At 41.7% G+C, this 25,710-nt stretch overlaps 1 protein-coding gene and 1 pseudogene across 4 annotated transcripts in view; both read right to left on the reverse strand.

Annotated features, from left to right (window-relative positions):
* The window catches only part of SEPTIN6 (septin 6), a 70,109-nt gene that overhangs the window by 40,056 nt on the left and 4,343 nt on the right, over positions 1-25,710 (reverse strand). For all 4 annotated transcript variants that reach the window (XM_019717026.3, XM_019717028.3, XM_019717025.3 and 1 more), the window contains exons 2-3: positions 17,001-17,115; positions 9,025-9,220 (exon numbers count right to left, since the gene is read on the reverse strand). In XM_019717026.3, the coding sequence (XP_019572585.1) occupies positions 9,025-9,220; positions 17,001-17,115 (311 nt within the window). The remainder of the gene's footprint in view (positions 1-9,024; positions 9,221-17,000; positions 17,116-25,710) is intronic.
* On the reverse strand, positions 19,149-19,797 carry LOC109437668 (large ribosomal subunit protein eL19 pseudogene; annotated as a pseudogene).

The following is a 25,710-nucleotide window of genomic DNA, read 5'->3' on the forward strand; positions in this document are numbered from 1 at the left end:
TTACCCTACTGTAAATTCTTGCTTCCATTGCCGTAGATTAAATGACCATATAGGCATGGATTTATTTCTGGGCTCTCTATTCTGTTCCATTGATCTATGTGTCTGTTTTTATGCCAGTGCCATACTGTTTTGATGTCAGGTATCATGATACCTCCCACTTTGTTCTTATTTCTTAAGATTGCCAAGGCTATCTGGGGTCTTTTATAGTTCCATATAAATTTTAGGATTATATGTTTTATTTCTGTGGAAAATGTCATTGGTAGTTTGATAGGAATTGCGTTGAATCTGTATATTGCCTTAGGCAGTATGGACATTTGAACGATATTAATTTTTCCTATCCATGAGCATGGTATGTGTTTCCATTTATTTGTATCTTCTTTAATTTCTCTCTTCAGTGTCTTATACTTTTCTGAGTACAGATCTTTTGCTTCTTTGGTTAAATTTATTCCCAGGTATTTTATAGTCTTTGAAGCAATTATAAATGGGATGGTTTTCTTAATTTCTCCTTCTGATATTTTATTATTGGTATATAGAAATGCAACTGATTTCTGAATATCAATTTTGTACCCTGCTTCTTTACTAAATTCATTTACCAGTTCTAATAGTTTTTTGGTGGAGTCTTTAGGGTTCTCTCTATATAGTATCATGTCATCTTCATGTAATGACAATTTTACTTCTTTCTTACCAATTTGGATGCCTTTTACTTCTTTTTCTTGTCTGATTGCTGTGGCTAGAACTTCCAGAACTATGTTGAATAGAAGTGGAGAAAGTGGGCAAACTTGCCTTGTTCCTGATCTTAAGGGGGATGGTTTTAGCTTTTCCCCATTGAGTATGATGTTAGCTGTGGCTTTATCATATATGGCCTTTATTATGTTGAGATATGGTCCCTCTATTCCCACTTTCTTAAGAGTTTTTATCATAAATGGCTGCTGGATTTTGTCAAATGCTTTTTCTGCATCTATTGTTATGATCATGTGATTTTTGTTTCATTTTGTCAATGTGGTGTATCACATTAATTGATTTGTGGCTGTTGAACCATCCTTGCATACCTGAAATGATTCCCACTTGATCATGGTGTATTGTCTTTTTAATGCATTGCTGAACTCTGTTCGCTAATATTTTGTTGAGGATTTTTGCATCTATGTTCATTAGGGATATTAGCCTATAGGTTTCTTTTTTGGTAATGTCTTTGTCTGATTTTGGGATCAGGGTGATAGTGGCCTCATAAAAAGTGTTTGGGAGCCTTCCCTCCTTCTAGATTTTTTGGAATAGTTTGAGGAGATTAGGTGATAATTGTTTTGTGAATGTTTTGTAAAATTCACCTGTAAAGCTATCTGGTCCAGGGCTTTTGTTTGTTGGGAGCTTGTTGATTACTGATTCAATTTCCCTGGTGGTAGTCAGTCTATTCAGGTTTTCTGTTTCTTCTTGAGTTAGCCTTTGGAGGTTGTATGCTTCTAGAAAATTGTCCATCTCTTCCAGATTGTCTAATTTGTTGGCATATAGTTGCTCATAGTAATTTCTAATTTATTTATTTTTTTTGTATTTCTGTGGTGTCTGTTGTCACTTCTCTTTCATTTCTGATTTTATTAATTTGGGTCCTCTCTCTCTTTTTTTTCTTTGATGAGTCTGGCTAAAGATTTGTCGATTTTGTTTATCTTATTTAAAATCCAGCTCTTGGAGTCATTGATCTTTTGTATTTTTTTTTTTGGTCTCGATTTCATTTATTTCTGCTCTAATCTTTATTATCTCCTTCCTTGTGCTCCCTTTGGGCTTATCTTGCTCCTCTTTTTCCAGATTCCTTAAGTGTAAGAATAAACTGTTGATGTGTGATTTTTCTTGTTTCTTTCTTTCTTTCTTTCTTTTTCTTTTTTTAAAGATTTTATTGGGGAAGGGGAACAGGACTTTATTGGGGAACAGTGTGCACTTTCAGAACTTTTCTCCAAGTCAAGTTGTTTTCCTTTCAATCTTAGTTGTGGAGGGTTCTGTTCAGCTTCAAGTTGTTGTTCTTTCAGTCTTAGTTGTGGAGGGCGCAGCTCAGCTCAAGGTGCCGTGTTCAATCTTAGTTGCAAGGGGCGCTGCCCACCATCCCTTGCAGGACTCGAGGAATTGAACTGGCAACCTTGTGGTTGAGAGCCCACTGGGCCATGTGGGAATCGAACTGGCAGCCTTCCGAGTTTGGAGCACGGAGCTCTAACTGCCTGAGCCACCAGGCCGGCCCCTTTCTTGTTTCTTTAGGTAGGCCTACATTGCTATGTATTTCCCTCTTAGGACTGCTTTCCCTGCATCCCATAGATTTTGGGTCATCATGTTTTCATTTTCGTTTGTCTTGAGATAGATTTTAATTTCTTCCTTGACCTCATGGTTCACCCACTCATTATTTAGTAACATGTTATTCAGCCTCCATGTATTTGTGTGTCTTCCAGTTTTTTTTTCCTGTAGTTGATTTCTAATTTCATAGCACTGTGGTCAGAGAAGACAAATGATATGATTTCAATTTCCTTAAATTTATCAAGACTTGTTTTGTGTCCTAACATGTGGTCTATCTTGGAAAATGTTCCATGTGTGCTTGAGAATAACGTGTATTCTGCAGCTTTGGGGTGAAATGCTCTAAAAATATCAGTTAAATCCAACTGGTTGTTTCTATATTGATTTTCTGTCTGGAAGACCTGTCCCTTGTTGTCAGAGCTGTGTTGAAGTCCCCTACTATGATAGTGTTACTGTTGATCTCTGTCTTTATGTCAGTCAATATCTGTTTTATATATTTTAGTTCTCCTATGTTGGGTGCATAGATGTTTGCTAAGGTTATGTCCTCTTGTCAGATCGATCCCTTTATTATTATGTAGTGCCCAACTTGCCTTGTAATATATCCTTCATTTTAAAGTCTATTTTGTCAGATATAGGCATTGCTACTCCAGCTTTTTTCTCAGTTCCATTTGTATGAACTTTCTTACTCCAACCCTTTACTTTCAGCCTCTGTGTGTCTTTTGAACTGAAGTGAGTCTCTTGTATACAGCATATGCAAGTGTCTTGCTTTCTTGTCCTCTCAGCCACCCTATGTCTGTTGATTGGAGCATTTAATCCATGTACATTTAAAGTGATTATTGGTAGGTATGTAGTTATTGCCATTTTTTATTTATAGTTAGATTGTTTTCATCTTTCTTCTGCTTACAGAAATCTTTTTAATATTTCCTGCAATGCTGGCTTGGTGGTAATGAATTCCTTTAGCTTATTCTTTTCTGGGAAGTTCTTTATCTCTCCTTCAATTTTAAATGATAGCCTTGCTGGATAAAGCAATCTAGGTTGTAGGCCTTTGTTTTTCACCACTTTGAGTACCTCCTGCCACTCCCTTCTGGCTTGCAAAGTATCTGTAGAAAAGTGATTTGACAGTCTTATAGGCGTTCCCTTGCATGTAACCCACTGTCTTTCTCTTGCTGTTTTAAGATTCTCTCTGTCTTTAACCTTTGCCATTTTAACTATAATTTGTCTTGGTGTGGACCTGTTTGGGTTCATCCTGGTTGGAACTCTCTGTACTTCCTGGGCTTGTATGTCAGTTTCCTTCACCAGGTTAGGGATGTTTTCAGTCATTATTACTTTAAATATATTCCCGGTCCCTTGCTCCCTTTCTTCTCCTTCTGGTGTTCCTATGATGCGCATGTTGTTGTACTTGATGTTATCTTACCCTAAAGGTCTCTTTAAACCATTTTCCATTGTTTTTTATTCTTTTTTCTTTTCATTGTTCCGTTTGGGTGATCTCTGCTAACTTGTCTTCTAAGTCGCTGATTCGATCCTCTGCCTCATCTGACCTGCTGGTTGGTAATTCCTTCAAGTGTGTTCTTTATTTCAGTTATTGTATTCTTCAGTTCTAACTGGTTGTTCATTATGATTTCTCTATCCTTCTTTATGTCATCACTAAGCTCCTTAAACATTCTTTTTTTTTTTTTCTTTTTTTTTTTTTTTTCTCTTCACAAACAAATGCTTTTATTATTAACATCACGGGTGGACAAGTTTTATAGGAGAGACATGAAGCTCATAAACTTTGGGGGAGCTCTTTAAGAAAAAGACAAAGATATCTTACTTTTACAAAGTCTTACAGAAATAAAAGAACTTATGAACACATTATGGGGTCCTCCTCCTTAGGGCCCCAAAAGTAGTCCATCTGTGATGAGTCCTTAAACATTCTTATCGTCAGTGTTCTGAACTCTGTCTCTGATCAGTTGGTTACCTCTATTTCATTTTGTTCCAATTCTGGAGGTTTCTTTTGTTCTTTTATTTGGGACATGTTTCTTTGTTTCCCCATTCTGGCTGACTCTCTGTGTTTGCTTCGATGGATTAGGTAGATCACCTGGGGTTCTTGGTTTTTTATGGGTGATCTTTTAGTATGTGTCATGTAGTATGTGTCCTTTATATTTGACTTGCACCACTTGCCTGTTCTCCTGTGCGTGTGCTCCAAAGGTAACCGTTGTTTTCTGTGTATTGTCCTGTTAAAGTTGATCTTTAATTGATTTTGGCTTGTCAGTAGGTGGGAGTGACTCCTAGGCTGACTAATTGTGAGTCTTGGCTCTGCCCGCAGTGGATGATCTGTTGCGTGTGGGTTGATCACTCAAATGAGGCTTGGCCCCTATGGGCTCTTGTGCTAGAATTTGTTTTTAATCCAACTGGAATCTATTTTTTGGTCACCGTTTGTGTCAGAGGGTCTCATCTTATTTTTTCCTAATGGATGGCATATTTTCCCAGCACATGTTCTTGAAAGTCCATTCTTTCCCTGTTGACTTAGTTATGCTAAGTTCCCATGTAAACATGAGTTTGATCTTGGACTCACTTCTCTGTTCTATTGTGTGTGTTTTTTCGGTATTCTGATGCTTTTACTTCTTTATCTCCCATTCATTCACGGCAATCCAGCTTCGACCCACTATGTCCCTGGAATTATTCTTAAATGTGTCAATGACCTTCATGTTGCCAAACCCAATGGATATTTTTTCAGGTCTTATCTTCCTGGATACTATTCATCATTTTCTCCCATATGTGATACAACTCTCCCTTGATTCTTTATCAATAAAAGTTATGATCATAACAATATCTTCTGTTCATTAGTTACTTAAGTGTGCCAGGCACTAAGTGTTTCATATGCCATACATGTAAAGTATGACTCACCACAACCCGCTAGGGTCGATAGTACTATTACCATCTCCACTTTATAGGTGAGAAAATTGAGGCACAGAGAATTTAAGTGTGTTGTAATGTAAGCCCAGACAGTTGGTTTTTCTTCTTCGTAATGCAAGGGCCTGACTTAAGCTTTGATTGCTGAGGCATCTACTTCAAAGAGGCATCCACTTCAAAGACCAGCCACAGAAAGATAAAGAGCCAGGATGCCCCCACCCCCAGGGGAAGCTCCTTTGTTTTAGAGATTTTTGTTGATTTCCGTAACTGACCTTTTAGACTTCTAGTTTCTTTCTCTTCCCACACTTTAAATTCCTGCTCTTATGTTTTAAATTCACGAATAAAACATGAGCCCACAAAACCCTAGCCTCACAATTTCAACTCCAAACAAAGGAGAACCCCAGGCCCATGTGTTCTTTCTTTCTCTACCTGCAACCTCACTGTTTGGCCAGTGTACCTTTTGCTTTACAGGACCTGTGAATAATAAACTATTTTTACCCCAAAGTTTCCTGGTGGTTTTTGCTGAGGGTGTCTTCCAATCAAAATAAGAACCACAAGGGGCAATCCAGCCACAACACTGGTGCTGAGACTGGCACAAAACACTTGTCCAAGATCCCTGGACCAATAATTATCAAGATGGGGTTTGAACCCAGGTCTGTCTGAGACCAAAGCCTAAGTTCCTAAGCATTCCCCTTTCCAGCCTATCTTGTCTCCCTCTTGGGTTCCTTTTGCTCCAGCATCTTTTCAATGGTGGCTTTCCCCAAGATATGGCTTTCATCACTGCTCTGTCTATCCATGCACCCTGGGTAAAGCAGGCACTCTGATGCTGTTTCCATGCAGCTGTCCTGATATATCTATGCCCAAATGGCCCTGTCAGTATGGAGAAATCACTGCTTTTTATTTTATTACTTCACCTCTGCTTCCCAGCCCAGTTTCAGAAAGGCTTTTCATTTCTACTTATTTAAGTTTATATTACAGTAGTCCCCCCCTTATCCATGGGAAATACATTCCAAGACCCCCAGTGGATGCCTGGAAACACAGATTGCACCAAACCCTATATATACTGTTTTTTCCTATACATACATATCTGTGATAGAGTTTAATTTATAAATGAGGCACAGAAAGAGATGAACAACAATAATAAGATAAAACAATTATAACAATATACTGTAATAAAAGTTATGTGAATGTGATCTCTCTCTCTCCCTCTCTCAAAATATCTTACTGTACTGTATGTACTGTACTCATCGTTTCACTTAAAGGAAGCACTTTATAGCTTCTTTTTGGAATATCCAAATTGCCAGCATTACTACTCTTGTGTTTTGGGATGATTATTAAGTAAAATAAGGGTTACTCGAACATGAGCAGTGTGATACTGTGATAGCCGTTTTGATCACCAACATGACTACTAAGTGACTATCAGGAGGGTGGTATATACAGCATGGATATATGGGACAAAGGGATTATTCACATCCTGGGCAGGACAGACAGGGATGATGCAAGATTTTGTGACGCTACTCAGAACCGTGTGCAATTTAAAACTTATAAATTGTTTATTTCTGGAATTTTCTATTTAATATTTTCAAACTGCGTTGACTGCAGGTAAATGAAACTATGGAAAGCAAAAACATGGACAAGGAGGACTACCATATTTGATTTTGTATGAGTATGTATCATATTTATAATCAGGGAAAACAATAAGGATCTTACAAATATAATGGAAGTAGATTAGCCTCTAAGGGGCCATATCAGTTCAGTCCTCCCAAACCATCATCAAGGGGTTTTCCATTGTTAAATATGCTGAATGTATGTTACTAAGAACTGTGAGAAATTTAACTGAGAGAATCCTGAGCAATCTGCAGCTGAGATTAAGCACTCACATCGTGACCCAAATATCCCCTTTCCCCAGGGTCTAATTTATTCTCAACCAAATAAGATTAGCACAAAAAGCAAGCCTATAAAAAACAGAGCTGTCCTTTGTTTAGAATTTCAAATAGAAAACAGAAATCTGTTCAATTATTAAGAAGCTAAATATATTTATTAATTATAAGAAAATGGGTGTAGCTGTTGTAACTTCAAGGAAGAAATAGGAGAACTTGTGATACACTTCATCTAAGAAGCAAGAGAATCCTCAAAGAATGAGCAGACACTGCTCAAAATGATGAATGGCCTTTTCTGGGAGGAGTGCTTGTGATAACCCTGTAACTTCTAGTTAAATGCAGATGGTATCTGACCCCACGCTTTCCCTGGCCCCAGCCTTCATCACATCCTCATCTCTGAGTTCTCCCCACCCCTCATTCACTCACCATTCTTAAATACCCCAGACCTCCTCCGACCTCTCTACTTATTTCTGTTCCTTTGCTTTTCAGGATGTCTTTTTCTCCATCTGCTGACTTAACACCTCAAGGATTTTGTCTTTAGCCCAGTGTTTATCTTGCTCAACTCTGATCCTTGGGTGATCTTACATGTGTCCACAGTTGGTAGAGATCACCCATACCTTGATAACACAAATCTCTATTTCTAGCCCAGACCCTCTTTTGACCTCTAACCTTTGTGTTGTATATTCAGCTGCCTACCATTGAAGGTCATCATGTCTCTTGAAGGCCCATAGACAGCTCAAACTCAATATGTCTAAAACAACTGATTTCCTTTAAAAGCTGGTTCTCTTGTGTTACCTCTCTTACCATTTGTCTACTCTCCAAAGCCAGAAATCTAGATTCTTTTTTGCCTCCACAACCCCACTCTAAGTCCTGTTGATTCTATCTACTCAATATTGATCAATTCTCTCTCCTTGTCCTTATCTCAGCACTTGATTTACCTCTGGCCTTGATCCGATTGGTCCAATCGTCTCCTAATTGTTCTTCTTGCTCTCTAGTCTATCTCAAAGAACCTTCTTCAAAGGCCAATCAGACGACATCATTCTACTTCTTAAAACTTTTCAGTGGTTCCACATCTGCATGTTTTATAAATCCCTCCAGGAGCTGGTTCCTGCTACCTTTTCAGGCTCATCTCCCTTACTTTTCCCCCAGCTCATTCCAACCACTCGCTCAGGGACTGACTCAGGTTTTGTGGAGCTTATATGATTTGAAGGGTCCCAAGAAAGATAATACAACATTATGACTAAAAATTAGGCCTTGGAAGGGGCCTGTGTAGGTGAGGGCCCTGAAGCTTAAGTTTCATTTCATTAGCTTCGCAGTAACTCTGCCTCTGGTCTGGCCAAACAGAGCAAGCTGAAGTTCCCTAGAATACGCCATAATGTTCCACATCTCTTTGCCTTTGTCCAAGCAGTTACCCCTGCCTGGAATGCCCTTCTTTCCCTGCCCTGTCTGTCTAGCAAAATAGCTCATCCTTCAAGGACCAGCTCAGGGGACACCTCCTCTGTGAAGGTTTCTTGACCTCCCCATATGGAAATGACTGCTCTCTCCTTCATGTTCTCATTGTAATTTGTCCTTTACTTCTTTGTACCCTGTCCTTTACAGAGCATATCACACTCAATGGAACTAATTTGTTTAAAACCAGTCTTCCCGGTGAGGGCTTCAAGGGCAGAGACAAAGTTATTCCTTTTCAGATTGTTAGAGTACAGCAGTACCAGACACAAGGTAGGAGCTCAATAAATGCCTGCCAAATGGAAACCTCAACCATGTATACGGTAAAGACACTCTTCTTTTGGCAAAGCATGTGAAGAACAGTTGCTCTAGACAGGGACCCTGGGTAGAGATGGTGCTTGTGAGGTATCTGCTGCTTGCCCACACCATTCTGAGAGGAGAGCCAGGCAGGACCATGACATCTGCGGTCTCTCCAAAACTCTTGTTGTGAGCCCTTCCCCGTGGCTTCCCACCAGCCTCCCCACTCCATCCCCTTCCTTACCTGTCCTCCTTGTTGATCTGGTCCCCAAACCCCACTGTGCTAACAATTGTGAGTTTTAGACCCACGTTGCTCTCTTGGAGGTCATAGGTACTGGACCGAAGCTGGACACCTGGCTGTGTGTGGGTGGCTGGCTCCCCTTCGAATTTGGTGTTGAACAGGGTGTCCATGAGGGTGGACTTGCCCAAACCTGTCTCTCCTGAAAAGCAAAATGATAAATTACGGTCCGTTCACACGATGAATGTGAAGCCATTCCACATCATGTTTTGGATGCATATTCATTGACATGGGAAAGTGTACACAACAAGACACTAAGTGAAAAGCATATAGAACTACATGGACTGTTTGATCTCAGTTAAGTGAAAAAAAAACTGAAAGGAACCACACCAACATATTAGCGGTAGTCATCTCAGAATAATGGAATTGGGGTAATTTTCCTTCTATTCCTCATATTTTTTATTAGAAAATTGAGTATGCATTGTTTTTATAGTTAGAAAAAGAAACTATGTTATAGGCAGTGATGAAGAGGTAGAGTTGTGCCTAGAAAAAGAGTGGAAGAAAATACAATATACTCTTACCAATGGTTAGGCCTGGGTGGTGGGGTTATATAGTTTTCATTTCTTGCTGTATGCTTTTCTGCATTTTCCAAATTTTCTACAAGGAATGTGTATAGCTTTTGTAATAAAAATTAAAAGCTTATTTTACATTTTAAAAGAAAGGGACAGCAGTCCTTCATCAAATAAATTTTCTCTCAGTACCCACATCACCTCCCTGTCTGGCCCACACAGTGCTCTGCAGATGCCCAGATGTGTGTCCCAGTGGGGAGAAGACTGTGCATCCCTCAGCTGCTCCTCCCAGGGGGTTGAGCTGTCAATGAGACCATTTTCAGCTAATAGGGAGAGAATGTAGCAGACCACAAATTATTCTTCCCTTTAAATTTCAAACAAACCAGTCATTTGTTTGTTTAACTAATATGCTGCATGATACTAATAAATTAAACCATTGGAATTTCAAAAGTCTTGACTTTCACACCAAGGAGACAAGTGGGGTAAGCGTTGTGGGGGACTGGTGAAGGTTTTTTAAAGTTATTCCTGGAAGACCCAAGGGATGTCAAGGCACTGCCATGAGCCAAGGAGTCTTCTGGGAATGAGAACATTGGAGGGAAACTGGTGGCACGGAAGTTCAGCATCTGATGTGAGGCCACAAACTGGGCTGAGCCCTTCAGCTGCTTATAATCTCTATGGATCCAGACTGTATTTGGGCCCCCATCCCAAGTGATTCAGGAATACAAGATTCAGTTGTCAATTACCGTGGACTTCCCTTTGAATACCTAGACTACCTTGTCATTCTGCTTATCACTCCTCTTCTCCCCTCTCCCCTTCCAAACCTTGAGATGTGAGCATTGACTGTCTACACAGGCAGGAGTGGGTTTGCACTAGGCAAATCCTGGCCAAGTAAATGCCCCCTTGTGACCGACAGTATGTATCAGCAAAGCGGTCCAAGGCTAGAGTCAGAGCTGCACAATGCATAACTGCAAATGGTCTATCTGGGCACGTCTAGCTTTGTATCTTCCACGCCTCTTTTCTCCCGAAAAATGAGCTCTGAATACAGAAGGTGTTTTTTAAGGTATCTGTTGATGATGAGAGCTTCTGCGTGTGGAGAGATTGGTGAAAGAGAGAGAGAACAAGGAAAACATTCAATTCAGCCTAACTCCCCAGCCCCCCAGCCCAATTTTGTAGCCAGGTCTGACTAATGGGGTTGATTGCCAGAGTGCAGAGACACGGCTCCTCACACAGATCATGTTTCCAGCCCGGGTCTGCTACACCTATTAACAGCAAAGATTCTCCCAGAAGAAGCCCCTTTGTTCCTCCCTAAAGGAACAGGAAGTATTTGGATCTCAAGAAAAATTTGGTGAGGTGAGGCCTTTGCAAGGGGAGGTGACAGACTTGGCCAAGCAATGGAATGTATCACCCCCTCCCTGCCCAAGGTAGAGGTGCAGCTAACTGCAAACTGGGCCAGCATCTCTGGGGCTGGAACACAAAGGTGTCTCCTCTACCCTAACTCACCCTCCCTCTGGGTACTGAGGTTCAAGCTACATTTCAGCCTGTCTGTATGTGCCAAATGAATTCCTTGTGTATATCTCCACCTCCACCCCCTCTTCTGTTCCATGAGGTCTTTGTGAATGCCTGACAGCTGCTAGAGAGTGATGGGCCCTGCCTCTCCACCACCCAGAGCTGGCTCTCTGGTTCACTGATCCTAAGGGTTCTCAGTGAGCAGGGGAGGGGGCAGCTTCCTGTATTGCCGACTCGAGACTCACACAGGTCTCAGGAGCAGAACTACAGAGTGAGGGGCCCACCTTGTTTGCACAGCTGGAGAAATGGAGGCCAGCAGGCAGGGCAGGGAAGCAGGGAGGGGCAGCAGGGAAAATGACCACCTGAATGCCTGCCAGCACAAATGGGCTGTGAAAATTAGATGCCCAATGACAAATGACTGGAAGAAAAGGACCCGCATGTGTCTAAGGAATCATGATAAATGCAACATGAGAAGAGGGCAGAAAATCAGGTGAGTTCGTCCTATGGCTGTTGAGTATTCCTGTTCCAGCTTTCCATTAATGTGGAGCCTGGGGTGGGGGGTCGGGTGGGCCCTCTCAACGGCTGGCACAGGCTTAACCTGAGCCTAGGATGCTGTTCATTCCCACGCTGCCCTGGACCCAGCATTGAGTGGGCAGTGGGGGGCAGGGACACACATGTGGCCTAACTCTGATCAGGTCAGCAAGAAGGTGGGGACTTGGAAATTAGATTCCAGCAGGAAATCTGAGGAGTTCCAAGGGGTCAATTTATCTTTCCTCCTCCCTCCTCATAATGGACAGCAGGGTTTCTTAACCCTTTTTAAGTCACTGCCACCATCCAAGAGGATTTCATCTCGCTGTGCTTAATGTAGATAGTATTCTGGAAACAATGGATTTAAAAAAAAAAAAAAGAATTATGATTTAAAATACGTACTATGAAATATACTTTTTTTTCAAACTATACTCCCTGGGATAGTCTGATGTTGATCTTTGTATCCCGAGTCAAAAACCACTGTAATAAAGAAAAGCTTAGCCTTTTTCCTCATCTGATGTTAATATTTGTATCTTCTGGCACCTTGAGCAATTAAGTCCTTGCCAATGATGAAATGCAGAGTCCCAGCCAGGTTATCACTAAATGGCTGTGTGACCTCAGTTGAGCCCTTTTCTCTCTCTGGGCCCCAGTCTCCTTTTCCATAAAACGAGCAGATTATAGTAGTAATAATAATAGCTATCATTTATGGAGTACTTACTATATGCTAGGCACTGCTCATAAATACTTCATATTTCCTTATTTATTCCCCTAAAATAAACTTATGAGGTAGCTACTATTATTTGTCCTTAATTTACAAGTGGGTTAACCAAGCCACTTCCCAGCTGTGTGAATTTGCCCCAGTTCTCAACCTCTCTGCAACTTACCTTCCTCATCGATAAAATATGGACAAAGTAACTGGTCCAGGGTCATAAAGTAGTAAGTGGCAGAGCCAGCAGCATGTGAATCGAGGCAGTCTGACATTGCTTATGCTTATAACCCATGCTTATAACCAATATGCTCTAGTGCATCCCATAGGCATGATATGTTGCTTCATTTGATCATTAGACAAAGATTTACAAAGCCTCTAATAGGAGCCAGGCATAGTTTTAGGGGCCAGGGATACAGCAATTAACAAGACAGCCCCAATCCCTGTTTGCATAGAGCTCACAAGTCACATGGAGCTAAAGTCTCTTCCAGCTCCAAATGTTGGAATAAAGCAAGAGAAACATCTCTGAGTTCAAGAGGGAGGTATCCAAAAGGAAACTGCTTAGAAACTCCAGTTGGCCAAGGGAGACTATGGACAGGGACCGGTCATGCCTAGCTCTGTGACCTTGCTCTGACCAGCCTCAAGTTGGCAGCTAAAAACCAGCTATTGTGGGAATAACGACATCACAGAAATCAGCAAGTGCTGCAAACCATGGCAAGTTTTCTCCTGACATCGGATTGTGAGACATTGACAAGCACACCACTGCTGGCAGCCTGTCTAGACAAGTGAGTAGCTGCCTTTCCCAATCGACCACTGACCTTGATAGAATACTAGCTGGCCGTCCCCTTCTCCTTCAGTGAGCCTCAATCCTGCTTCTCTTGTATGTTTTTTTTTTTTCTCCAAGTTCAACAGAACCCAGTTGTGCCTGGAATCCTGAGCAGCTTCAAAGTAAATATTATCATTATGACCCTCTGTTTTCCTCACAGGCATTACTGTTGCTGGCACATTCAGAAGGCTGAGTCTCTTTGGGGCTCCTTCCCAGCAAAACATTTGTACTGCTGGCTCTGGTAGCTCCTGTACTATGTCTAGGATCATGGGATCCTAGTGATTTCCAAAGCTAAGGGACTAGTAGATGTTTTCATGGCGGGGGCAGGGAGAACTTCGCCCCATTCAGTAATTATTGTCAACCTTACAGAATCTGTTGAAGAAGAGTCATAACATGCTCATAACTGTGCGCCTAGACCTCTAAAAATAATTGTTGTAGGTGCCATTTGTTGGTACCATGACATGTAAATTGGGCTCTGAATTCATAATAATTCTCTCTCCCAATCCCAATGTACACATGTACAAACATGCACACATGCACGTACGAGGTCAGACTATTAAGTTCGCGAACTCATCCTAGAAAAAGTGCTACACACCTCATTGCTGAATATCACTATGGTCACCTTCAAAGTACTCACTTTGGGAAGCTATGCACCAACTCCAGTGCCTAGTCCACCCTTCAAAGCAATTTTGGAACTCTTTTTCTGGAATGGCCATCAGAGCTGTTGTCATATTACCCTTGATGTCCTGAATGCCATCAAAATGTCTTCCTTTCAATATTTCCTTTATCTTTGGGTAAAGAAGGAAGTCATTGGGGGCCAGATCAGGTGAGTAGGGAGGGTGTTCCAATTTATTTGTTTACTGTTATTTGTTCCAGTTATTTGTTTACTGGCTAAAAACTCCCTCACAGACAGTGTCGTGTGAGCTGGTGCCTTGTCGTGATGCAAGAGCCATGAATTGTTGGTGAAAAGTTCAGGTCACCTAACTTTTTCACACAGCCTTTTCAGCACTTCCAAATAGTAAACTTGGTTAACTGTTTGTCCAGTTGGTACAAATTCATAATGAATAATCCCTCTGATATCCCTGATAAAAAAAGGTTAGCAACATCGGTGCCACAAGGTCGCGAACTTAATTGTCAGGTCTCGTATGCATGTAGGGTACCCACTCTGCTCAGCTTGGGCCTGTGATCAGCAGTCCAGCACCAAGATAAACAATACTGTGCTAAAAATAGCCTAGGTCTCTGTTAATAATGGAAGCTAGTGCTACCATAATTGTACACTTAAAATGCCCTATCAGAACAGAAAAGAAAATCCTCTGGGAGAACATATTCTATGCCCAGTCATTAAGGAAGTAAACCTGACAGTTATGTACAGGCAGTAGGTAGGCATGAAAGTATGGTCACTGAAAGTCCTGTGAAAGAAAAAAAATCACATTTACCAGCCAAACTATGAACCCTTTGCCAAGTCAGCTACAGGACTCAGCCCCATGACTGGACTGAGATTGCAACCTTAGAGCCACTCTAAGCTGCTCATGACCTTGGCCCAAATTGTGGATTCTCTGAGCAATGACAGGGTCACGAGTACAGCTGGGGAGCAGGATGCATGAGTTGTAGGCTTTTTTGGATCAGGGATGAAGAATGAAATTAACCCAGTCCAGGCTGGTGCATCGAATGGTTGCACCTATAGGGCTTTTAGGGGAGCTATTAGGACAGCCATTACCTGAAACTTTACATGAGGGGAAAGAAAGAGAGTAGGTGACTGCTTGTGGGTGAGGGCCTCCTTCCTACCCCTCTACTCTTGGAGGGTCTGTCCCAGGCAGTTGAGCTTTTCCATTCCAGTAGGTGCATGCTGAAGCAACTGTAGCTATACAATGGCTGGGTGCAAACTTGATGATAGGAGTTTACTATTTCTCCCACTCACTTTGCCATGAGCTTGGCTGCCTCTTCCTCCAGGCCCTAAGGGAGCCTGTGGCCCACATGTCCAATTACCCTATGCATCCACAGAGAGCCACTCTGATTTATATGGCCTCCCTCCTAAAGCTTCACTAGCCCACCCAATTGGTTGAAGGGTTGCTTAGGGTGGGTCTGTCATTTCACTCCTCATCTCCTCAACTCCACTACAGTTCATACGGAGCTCTGGGAGAAATACTAAGAAAATCCAGCATGTTTGTGTGGAAATTTTCAGTAATCAAATATTATGTGAAATAAGTTGGCCATCAGCCAAAGATTAGAGAGATTTGGCAGCACTAATATTGGAGGTGATAGCATTTGATCTTATGTCACCCACCATGACTTATTTATTTTGTATCCCTCTCCTAATAGAAAATAATCATAACCATCAGTGGACTTCTGGCATTTAAAGAATTAACAGCCTAGATCTGGACTCTAAGGCCCATGACATGAAATTCTGTGAAGCATATATTTTCATTTCATAGGTTCCAAAGCCAGTGTGTGGGTGTGAGTCATTTAGCTAGTGAGTGAGCCTAGCTGACTGCCTGCCATCCATATTTAAAAGTGACTTTGCTGTTCTCTACTTGCCCTTGACTGTGCAGTTTTTCTCCTACAGGAAATGGTCTGGAAAAGAGTACTGTGGATGCAGATGAAGAAAAAATAGAGTCCAAGAAAATGAATGACCTTAGTTAGAAAACAGAACTTTAGACTACATTAAAGAATAAAAGAGCCAATTCAGGAGTGGCTCAGATCCTCAACATTAATGAGTTCACCATATGCTCTATATAAAAATGAGAAAAGGCAATTAGCAGAAGTGTTTGAGTGCTCCAACCAGGGTGAAAACTGGCTTTATTATGGTGTTTATATAATCATTAAGGTTTGGAAGTAGACCATTGCAAATATGCAGGTATGCTTTATTGCACTGTATAGTGAAAATTATATGCTATGATAGTGTTTGTAAATTTGGGATTTTTTGAAGGTCCAAGGAGAGATTCTTAAAGAATGTCAGGAAACTGCTGTTCCTCATATTTAGCTGGTGTTTGACAGTTTCCAAATGCTTTCGTGTTCTCAAGAGACATTATTGGCAGCAGTTAGAGAAGCAGAGGGAGGAACAAAGAATCACGTAGACCTGAGTCCTTGTCATGGCTCTGCCACTTATTCTGTGTTGCCTCAAGTAAGTCCCTTATCCTCCCCAAGTTTCTGGGTTTCCGTCTGTTTGATGAAGATGGAATGTTCCTTGCTCTGCTCACTTGGAAAAGCCCTAGTAAGGACCCAAATTGCTAATATGGGAAAGTGTTTGAGAAGCATAATGAGTGGTTTTTGTGGGGTTAACTCATTGATTCATTTCACAAACATTATCGAACTCTCTTTGTGCTGTGATTAGCACATTAGAGGTGATTACGATGTGATTCCCACACTTGAGACTAAAAGTCCAGGCAGAGATATATTCAAAGGGGATAAAAGAACTTTGCACACAGCTGTGTGCACTTGAGCTCAAACTGTACCAAGCATAGCAGGGCTGCAGAGGAAACAGACAGACCCAGCCCACTGCCCACAGTTGTTGCCTCCCTCCCAGTTCTGCTCTGGCTCCTTTTTCTGCAGTCAAAATGAACCTGACAGCAATAGCTGAGCCAGCCAGCTTCCTTGCAAAATTTCCACTGGGTGTACACAGCTCAATTTCCCCCAAGGGATGGTCCCATAGTCTGGTGTGACCGGGGGGGGGGGGGAAATGTCATTACAACTGGCTGTTTACAAAAACAAGCAGAGGGATAAAAGAGGAAAAACACTTTTGCAACTAGAATAGAATGACACAGTATTTAACCTAATTACCTGCAAAGCCACATCCAGCCATTACGGATCCATATTCTGTAACAGAATTTCCTGCTATGGAAATACTCACCCACACACAGGATGTTGAAGCAGAAGCCCTGGCTGACTGACTTATTCACCAGCTGGTCAGGCAAGCTGTCAAACCCCACATGTCCAGCCAGGGGGACAGTTCGGCAACCTTCACCCTAATTTGGAAGGGGAGGGAGGGGAGAAAATGAAAATGTGCTTACAAGCAATCTGGGCCTCACTTCTCCATCCAAAAATATCCCCGTGCTTGGAAGTAACACCCGCCCAGACTCCATAATGAATGTCACCATAGTTCCAGACAGAGCAAACTATAGAGGGGCGTATAAGGGATGGGAGGACAAGGTCAGGGGATGAGACCGCTGGTGCCAGAGGTTCACCGACTTGGGTTAACTCTCAACTCAAATTGCTTACAAGCTCGGCAACTTCTCAAAGACTCCATTTTATTCCCTGTCTGTCATATGAGATAGTATTGCCTATTTTACAGGTGATTGGGAGACTCAAATGTGCTCATATATGTAATGAACTTAGCACAATGCCTGGTACATGCATAAATGTTCAGTAAATATTACAAAGGGACTTCAATTACTCCTCTCTCTAGGGTCTTTTGGGGTTCTACAAAGGTGGCACTGTGTAAAGGTTAAGAGACTAGGCTTTGAAATCAGGCAGGTCTAAGTTAGAATCCCACCTCTTCCACCTTCTGACCTCAGACAAGTTACTTAACTTCTCAAAGTGTCCCCATCTGTAAAATCGGGATCTTGTAGCTACTACTCCAGAAGACTGGTGTGAAGATTAGATAGGATAATACTCCTCAAGCACTGAGCAGGGTGACAAGCATGTGGTAAGCATTCCATCAACAGTAGCTGCTGTTCTTATTGCACTGTGAGGTTATCCTTCCACTTGGACTCCCCAAATAACATGTGATGCCATGGCACACTTGCAGCTCCCTCCAGCTAGAGAGCTGCCTCCCTGCTTCCTCTGATTCCTTTGTCTCCATGGAGTCAGCCAAGCCATTCACAGCCCGGAAAACAGAGGGCCTTTGCTTTGCCTGCAAATCCCAAAGCTTCTTATTGTTAATGGTTTTCCATAACAGGGAGAACTTCATACTGATGCAGCCTTCCAAAGAGCCTGGGGAAGGACAAAGGGGGGCTGCATGTACTCAAAAAATGTGCTAACTGCCAATGGCCACAGGGGAGGGGAGAAAGGAGGAGAAGAAAAGTTGGAGACAGCTAAACTAGACAAAAGGGGTGGGGGGCTAGGTAAGCAGTCAGAGTTTCTGTGAGGTGGGGCTATACCAAGATTTCCATAACCAGAAAGGCGCCAAGAGCAATCCAAGAAGAGCATGGTTAGTGCCAGGAGACCTGAGCCAGCATCCCAGGCTGTTAGCAGGTAGCTCTTAGCCTTAGCCTGGACTGGACCTGCTTTTAGACAAGGTCTATAAGGATATACTTTGACACTGAGAGGGATGGGGTGCATTGGTGGGAGAGCCTCACAGCAGCTGACATTGTCAGAACTGGTTCCCAGACAACCCCTTTACCCAATTTGAGATCCCACTCCCATTACTATTATCAAATCCTCCAAGCGTGAGAGACAAGGCTAGGTGCCAGTGACTGCCACCTGGCAAATTCATTGCCCTCACACACCCCACCCCACACACACTCCAAGTGGAGTAGTCCTGAAACACAACCATCTGCCATCATTTAGTCCAGGTTGGAGTATTCTGGGTCCCAGAGGGGCACCTGAACACACCTCCTTATTGTTTTTATTAAAGCAAACAAAATAATGTAACTTTCCCACTGTTCCTTCTTGGTCCTCAGCAATGTAGGGAGACAGAAATTTAAGAACTAATGAGCTTTCTCGATGGAGCCGCCTACATAACAGGCATTAGCAATTGGAAGGGACCTCAGAGGTGAGGTTTCCTGAGCCATATTTTATTGTCCTTGGCTGCCTCTTTCTGTCTCCAAATGCAGCACCATGAAACTTCAAGCACTCCAAGGCCTCTGGTCTAAGTGCCAAAAGGTGAGAAAAGGGAACTTTCAAAGTGAAGATAGTGGAGGGCAGTGGGGAGAACTCCACACCTTATTCTTTTTTTTTTTTTTTTTAGGCAGATGAAAGCTTTTTATTGAATTATCGATCCATATACTGGACAATGGCTAGAAAAGCTGAGTTTAAGTACAGGCCACTATGTACAGGTAAAAGAGATGGAGATTTATTTCTTGGTCTCTTCTTCCTTGGACAGTCTTGATGATTTACTCCTTCTTGGCCTGGAGCCGCTCTTCACAGCGCTTGCGTGCTTCCTTGGTCTTAGACCTACGGGCCTCAGCCTGGTCAGCAAGAAGCTTCTTGCGAGCATTGTCTGCCTTCAGCTTGTGGATGTGTTCCATGAGAATCCGCTTGTTTTTTAACACATTACCCTTCACTTTCAGGTACAGGCTGTGATACATGTGGCGGCTAATCTTCTTAGATTCACGGTATCTTCTGAGCAGTCGGCGAGAATTCTCATCCTTTTCATCCAGGTTACCTTCTCAGGCATTCAAGCATTGGCAGTACCCTTTCGCTTACCTATGCCCATATGCCTGCCCTTCCTACGGGCCAAGGTGTTTTTTTGGCAACGAGCTCAGGAATGGACAGTCACAGGCTTCCGGATGATCAGCCCATCTTTCATCAGCTTCCAAATCTGCTGGCGGGAGTTGGCATTGGCGATTTCATTGGTTTCATTGGGGTCCAACCAGACCTTCTTTTTGCCACAGTGGAGGACACTGGAGGCAAGCCTCTTCTGAAGCCTGAGCATACTCATGGCTGTGGCCACAGTGGGAAAAGGAAAGAATTCCACATCTTATTCTTAAAGATATACTTCACTGTCAAAGACTTACCAAACATCTCCCATGTGCCCACCGTTACCTCCCACCTAGCACAATGCTGGAAAGAGCCCTAAACAGCAGAAGAAAGGGGACGAGTTTTACTCCCTAGGCCAGGGGATTTAGGGGCCATTTTGAGTGTTTTGAGCAGGAAGGGCCATGATAGTAGTGGTGTTTTCAAAAAAAAAAAAGATTATTCCAGAGGCAGGGTGCTTGACTGATTGGAGGAGAGAGAGAGAATAAGGGGCAGGAAGACATGAGCAGATAACTCCAATAACTTTTTAAAAAAAACGGTTTTTTTTATTCGTTTCAGGTACACAAAACAATGTAATAGTTAGACATTTATCATTTATGTTTGGGGAATGTAACTCCAATAACTTTGAACTGGCAGAGTGACATCTAATCAGACAATAAATGCTGATTAGGGTGCACTGATCTGACTTGCGACACAGGAGGGAGAAACAAATTTGAGAGACTTCCTAAAGAAGGTATGAGACTTAATGAGCGATTGTGCAAAGGGAGTGAGGGAGCAATCAAGGCTTTAAAGCTTCAAGGTGCTAAGCCTTAGAGCTTGGATTGATGGCACCATGAAGGAGGGAAGCCAGGAAAGTGAGCTTGTTTAGTGGGGAAGTCAAGGAGTCTGGTTTCAAATAAGCTATAATCAAAAGAAACTTCATTTGTCAGACTTTTTATCTTATAAATATAATTAATGTTCACTGTAGAAATTTTAGAACATGAAAAATTGTAAAGGAGAAAAATCACAGTCACCCATAATATCACTCTCCAGAGATAATCGCTGTTAATATTTATATGTATTTCCCTCCAGTGTGTATATCTTTTTTCTGACAAAACAGGGATAATTCTGTATATTCCTTCTCATTACCTGACTTAATAACCTGACACATAATATAATATGGATGTTTTCTTGAGTAATTAAGTATACTTCTAAAACTATTATTAGCCACATAGCATTCCATTGTATGAATTTACCAGATTTTCTTAACCAATCTTCCACTGCAAGACATTTAGCATGCTTTCAAGTTTTCAACAATATAAACAATAATTCTTACAGATGCATATATCTCTGATCATTTCTTTCTGACTAAATTCTTAGAATTGAAGCCCACTGAGTCCAAGAGCACACACATTTGAAAGACTTTGGTACACATTGAGGATCACTCAACAGAGAACAGTACACATGTCTATTTCCACCACCAATATACAAGAGTGTCTGTTTACCTATACATAGACCAGCACTCACTTTCTGAAGCTTTTTAACCGTTATGAAAATGGCATCATGTCACTTAATTTGCATTTTATTAGTGAAGGTGAACTTTTTTATTGTTCAACTATATATGTGTATTGTGTTTATATATATGTATATGTAAGTTGCCTATTCATGTCTTTGTACATTTTTTTAAAAAATAGGTGTTTGTCTTTCTCTTCTTGATAACTAAAAGCATTTTATATATTAAGAAAAATAAGATAGTTTTTATTTTAAGTGAGATATCCAGGAGAAGAAATCCAAGAAATACTTAGCAATAAGGGATTGTGGGCTCAAGGAGACTTCAAGAACTGGGATATAAATTTAGGAGTGAGAGGTATGAAACTGAATGTGTTCTCCAAGAGACAGTACAGGGAGAAAAGAACTAAAGATTGAATATAGGAAATGCACACAAGTAAGGAATGGGAACATGAAGAAGATTCTTCTGAGAAGGGGGTATGACCAGAGGCCAGGGCTGAAGTCAGGAAGAAATACACAGAAATCACCATTGATCTGGATTTGGTGAAGGTCACTGATAACATTTAGAATCTTTATTTCTTCTGTATCCTTTTACCCAGGGTCTAATACGTGCATCTAAATTAAATGGAAGGTTTGGGAACTAGGGGACATGAGATCTGTTTAATGTGTGTTTTTTTCCTAACCAAGACTTAAGCAGCAAACTTTTTGTCTCAATGCTTGTAGTTGAGAAAGCTTCAAAAATGTGGTATGAGTATTTGTATATATGGTTCCTGTTTTTTTTTTTTTTTTTTTAAAGTATATGGTTCCTGTTTTAGGAAATCCTGTCTAGCAAGTACGATTCAGTCTTGCTTTGATGAATCTTATAAGATGTCAAAGTCATCATTATGAATATCAGTCCTCACTGGTCAGAGCTAAATATGCAGAGGTTAAAAGGTCGGGACACTGGACGGAATGTACACTGACCCCACGGTAGCCCCTTGAAGTTTCTCCCCTCCCCCACTAAACCTCGGATATATCTTTCCTCTTACTCTGTAAGGTGGCCTGATTAATTGAGGTCCTGATTAGTTTGATTGCAGTTAACTGAACATTCTCTGGATTACAACGTACACCAGAGGAGATGGAACTGGCAACTCAGCCAAGTACATCTGACACTAAAACCTCAAGTTATCATTTTGCAGGTAGCAGGTGGTACCATGTTCAAGGCTTGAACCGAGATGCTAGAAAGGCCGCAGTCACCAAAATGTTAAATGGCCCATCTCCTGTAACCCTGCAATCTCCCCTCAGAATCTATTCTACAAAGATCCATGTACTACAAGGAATTTCATTACAGCATTGTTTATAATACTGGAAAACTAGAAAAAATATAAATGTCCAACAATAGGAAATTATTTAACTAAACTATGGTACATGCCTATTCTGCAGTATTCTCCAGCCATTATGAATGTGGTAGGTCCATAGGTACTGATGTGAGTATCTTCAAGATATAATGTAGATAAAAGAAGTTCTAGAACAGTATGCATAGTATGAGTCCATATAAGCAAAAAGCTCTATATATATACATTTCTGCACAAATGTATGAGAGTGCATATGAAGGAGACTAAAAGACACCCACCAAACCAAGAACTGTGACTACCTCAGAGGAGGGAAATGAAAACAGAGGCTTATTCAGGAGGGTAGTCAGTATGCTTCTGTATTGTTTGATTCTTTTACAGCATGAAAGTATTCACATATTACCTATGTAATTTAAAAACATTTTTTTAAATTTATTGGGGTGACAATTGTTAGTCAAATTACATAGATTTCAGGTGTACAGTTCTGTATTACATCATCCATAAATCCCATTGTGTGTTCACCACCCAGAGTCAGTTCTCCTTCCATCACCATATATTTGATCCCCCTTACCCTCATCTCCCACCTCCCAACCCCCTTACCCTCTGGTTAAAAACATTTTTAATACAAAAAAAGAGAGTTCTCATTCAGCTTTGCAGCAGGGGCAACTAGGAGGCAGAGTTTGAGAGGAGCTAAAAGGAAGGCAAAATGAAAGCATGCTCCTGTGAACTGGGAAAGCCCCACTCCCCTCCCCAATTACATTTCCTGTTTTCTCCTCATCTGCAGTCACCTGTGGTTTTGAAATACGTTATACCACGTTGCATATTACAGGCAGAAACACTGCTCTCTTTCTCTTCCGCCTCCTCCCCTGAAGACACACCAATTTCTTTTTTTTTTAATTTATTTTTTAAATTTATTGGGGTGACAATTGTTAGTCAAATTACATAGATTTCAGGTGTACAATTCTGTATTACATCATCTATAAATCCCATTGTGTGTTCAACACCCAGAGTCAGTTCTCCTTCCATCACCATATATTTGATCCCCCTTACCCTCATCTCCCACCCCCCACCCCCCTTACCCTCTGGTAACCACTAAACTATTGTCTGTGTCTATGAGTTTCTGTTTCTCATTTGTTTGTCTTGTTCTTTTGTTATTTTTGGTTTATATACCACATATCAGTGAAATCATATGGTTCTCTGCTTTTTCTGTCTGACTTATTTCGCTTAGCATTATACTCTCAAGATCCATCCATGTTGTCACAAATGGTCTTATTTCATCTTTTCATACCGCCGAATAGTATTCCATTGTGTATACATACCACAACTTCTTTATCCATTCATCTATCGAAGGACATTTTGGTTGTTTCCATGTCTTGGCCACCGTAAACAAAGCTGCAATGAACTTTGGAGCACACGTGTCTTTATGTATAAATGTTTTCAGATTTTTTGGGTAGATACCCAGGAGAGGGATAGCTGGGTCATATGGCAATTCTATTCGTAATTTTTTGAGGAACCTCCACACTGCCTTCCATAACGGCAGCACCAGTCTGCATTGCCACCAAGTGTATGAGGGTTCGTTTTTCTCCACAGCCTCTCCAACAGATTGTAGGTCTTTATTAAGCTGCTAAAGTTCCAGGACATTGGGTTTGTGGCTTGATGCTAGTCAGAGGGAGAAAGCTCATGGAAATTGACCCGGAAACCTATGGGCTCACCAAGGTGGCAATGGCCCACAGAAGGCAACTGAGGCAGTGGATGTTATGGAGGGGCTTTTGATCTGCTTCTGGTTTCTCTCTCCCATTTCCCTGTCTTCTGACTCCAACCTAAGCCTCGACCTGGTCCGCTACCTAGCTCTGTTCAAGAGCCCCAGGACTACCTAACCCAACAAGCCAAATTCTAGGTAAAATAGCTCCACCTTAGGCTGAGACAACCCTCTGCTCAGGGTGGGTCAACTTTCCCAGAAAAGCCAGACAGATTTCCTTCAAGCCAGGCTATTTAAACAGTTTTCTAGGTGTTCTGGCCATGGTTATCTCCAATCTGTTTTATTTTTTAAGTTTACTCACAGGCCTCTGAATGAGTGCCCAACTGTCCTCTGGGGAGCCTGAATTTGCCTCTGCCTCCATCTGGTCTTGTTTAAGGGGGATCTGAGAAAACCATTCTTGCCTCAGTGCCAGTGCTCAGAGCTGGGGGTCTCTGCTGTGAAAGGAAACCCAATGCTACCTCACACCTCATCAGGGCTGCAAAAGCAGAATTCTGTTCCTGTTACCCCAGGGCATTCATCAGGGGTCAGACAGGGCCGTGGCAGGAGAAAGCTGAGACCTGAGTCCTGTCCTTGAGAAGACCCGCAAATCTTTTCCCCAGTCACCTTTAAGTGAGTGGAACGGATGAGCCAACTCCAGAGCCAGCTGAGATCATGCTGCATAATTCAGCAGATGGCTGCCTCTAATGAGAAGACACTGAAGGAGTGTCTCACCCTCCTGAGCATGTGGCCTCCTTCCTCTGTGCAGGCAGCAGAGAAACCCACAGTTTCAAATCCCAAATCACAGCAGCAGAAGCCTCCTCCTGCCAAACCTAGGAGAAAGGGTCTGTGTTTCTAATTATTCTGCCCCCCCCACTAGTTGTTACTTAAAATAATCCATCATTACATGGCTAGTGGCTCCAAGGTTTTTATTTAAAGCAATATGGGGGGGGAGAAAGAAAACCCACACATAACCCATGACTGTGCTATCTGGATCTAAACTGTGAATTTTTTTTTAACATCAGAGAGCCTTCAATGCACCGAAGTATATTATCCTCTGACCCCCATGAGTGTGCTGTGTGGGGGAAGTGCTGTGAAAAGAGGAACAAGAGGGGATGTGGCAGGATTTTCATTTTTTAGAAACATCATGAAAAGGCCAGAGTGTTTGTTTTTATATGAATCTCTATCATCTGGTAGGTGTTTCATTGTTTCATCCACTGACCAGCAATAACACTTTGGACTAAGTCACTTGGTCTCCCTGTACCCATAAAATGAAGAGAACAATAATACTTGTCTAAGAAGCTATTGGGGAAAATGACATCATACAGATGGAAGCATTTTGAAATTGTTGAAAGAAACATGTTACACTTATCCATAGTGTTTGTTTTCTTTCTTTTCTCTTTCTTTCTTGACTGTGGTTTTAATGTACTTGCAACTAGAAGCCCCTCTCAGTTGTTCATGCTAATACAAAACCACAGCTCTGATAATCCAGGAGCCCAGGAAAGTCCAGAAATCAGTCCTATTTCATTCTGAAATACCTTTTCCCAGGGGACTTAGTTTCCTAATGAGTTCTGTTCAGGCTAATACAA

The sequence above is a fragment of the Rhinolophus sinicus genome, chromosome 18 (genome assembly GCF_057876585.1).
Source record: "Rhinolophus sinicus isolate RSI-liver-muscle chromosome 18, RSI-T2T, whole genome shotgun sequence".
In the NCBI taxonomy this organism is placed as follows: domain Eukaryota; kingdom Metazoa; phylum Chordata; class Mammalia; order Chiroptera; family Rhinolophidae; genus Rhinolophus; species Rhinolophus sinicus.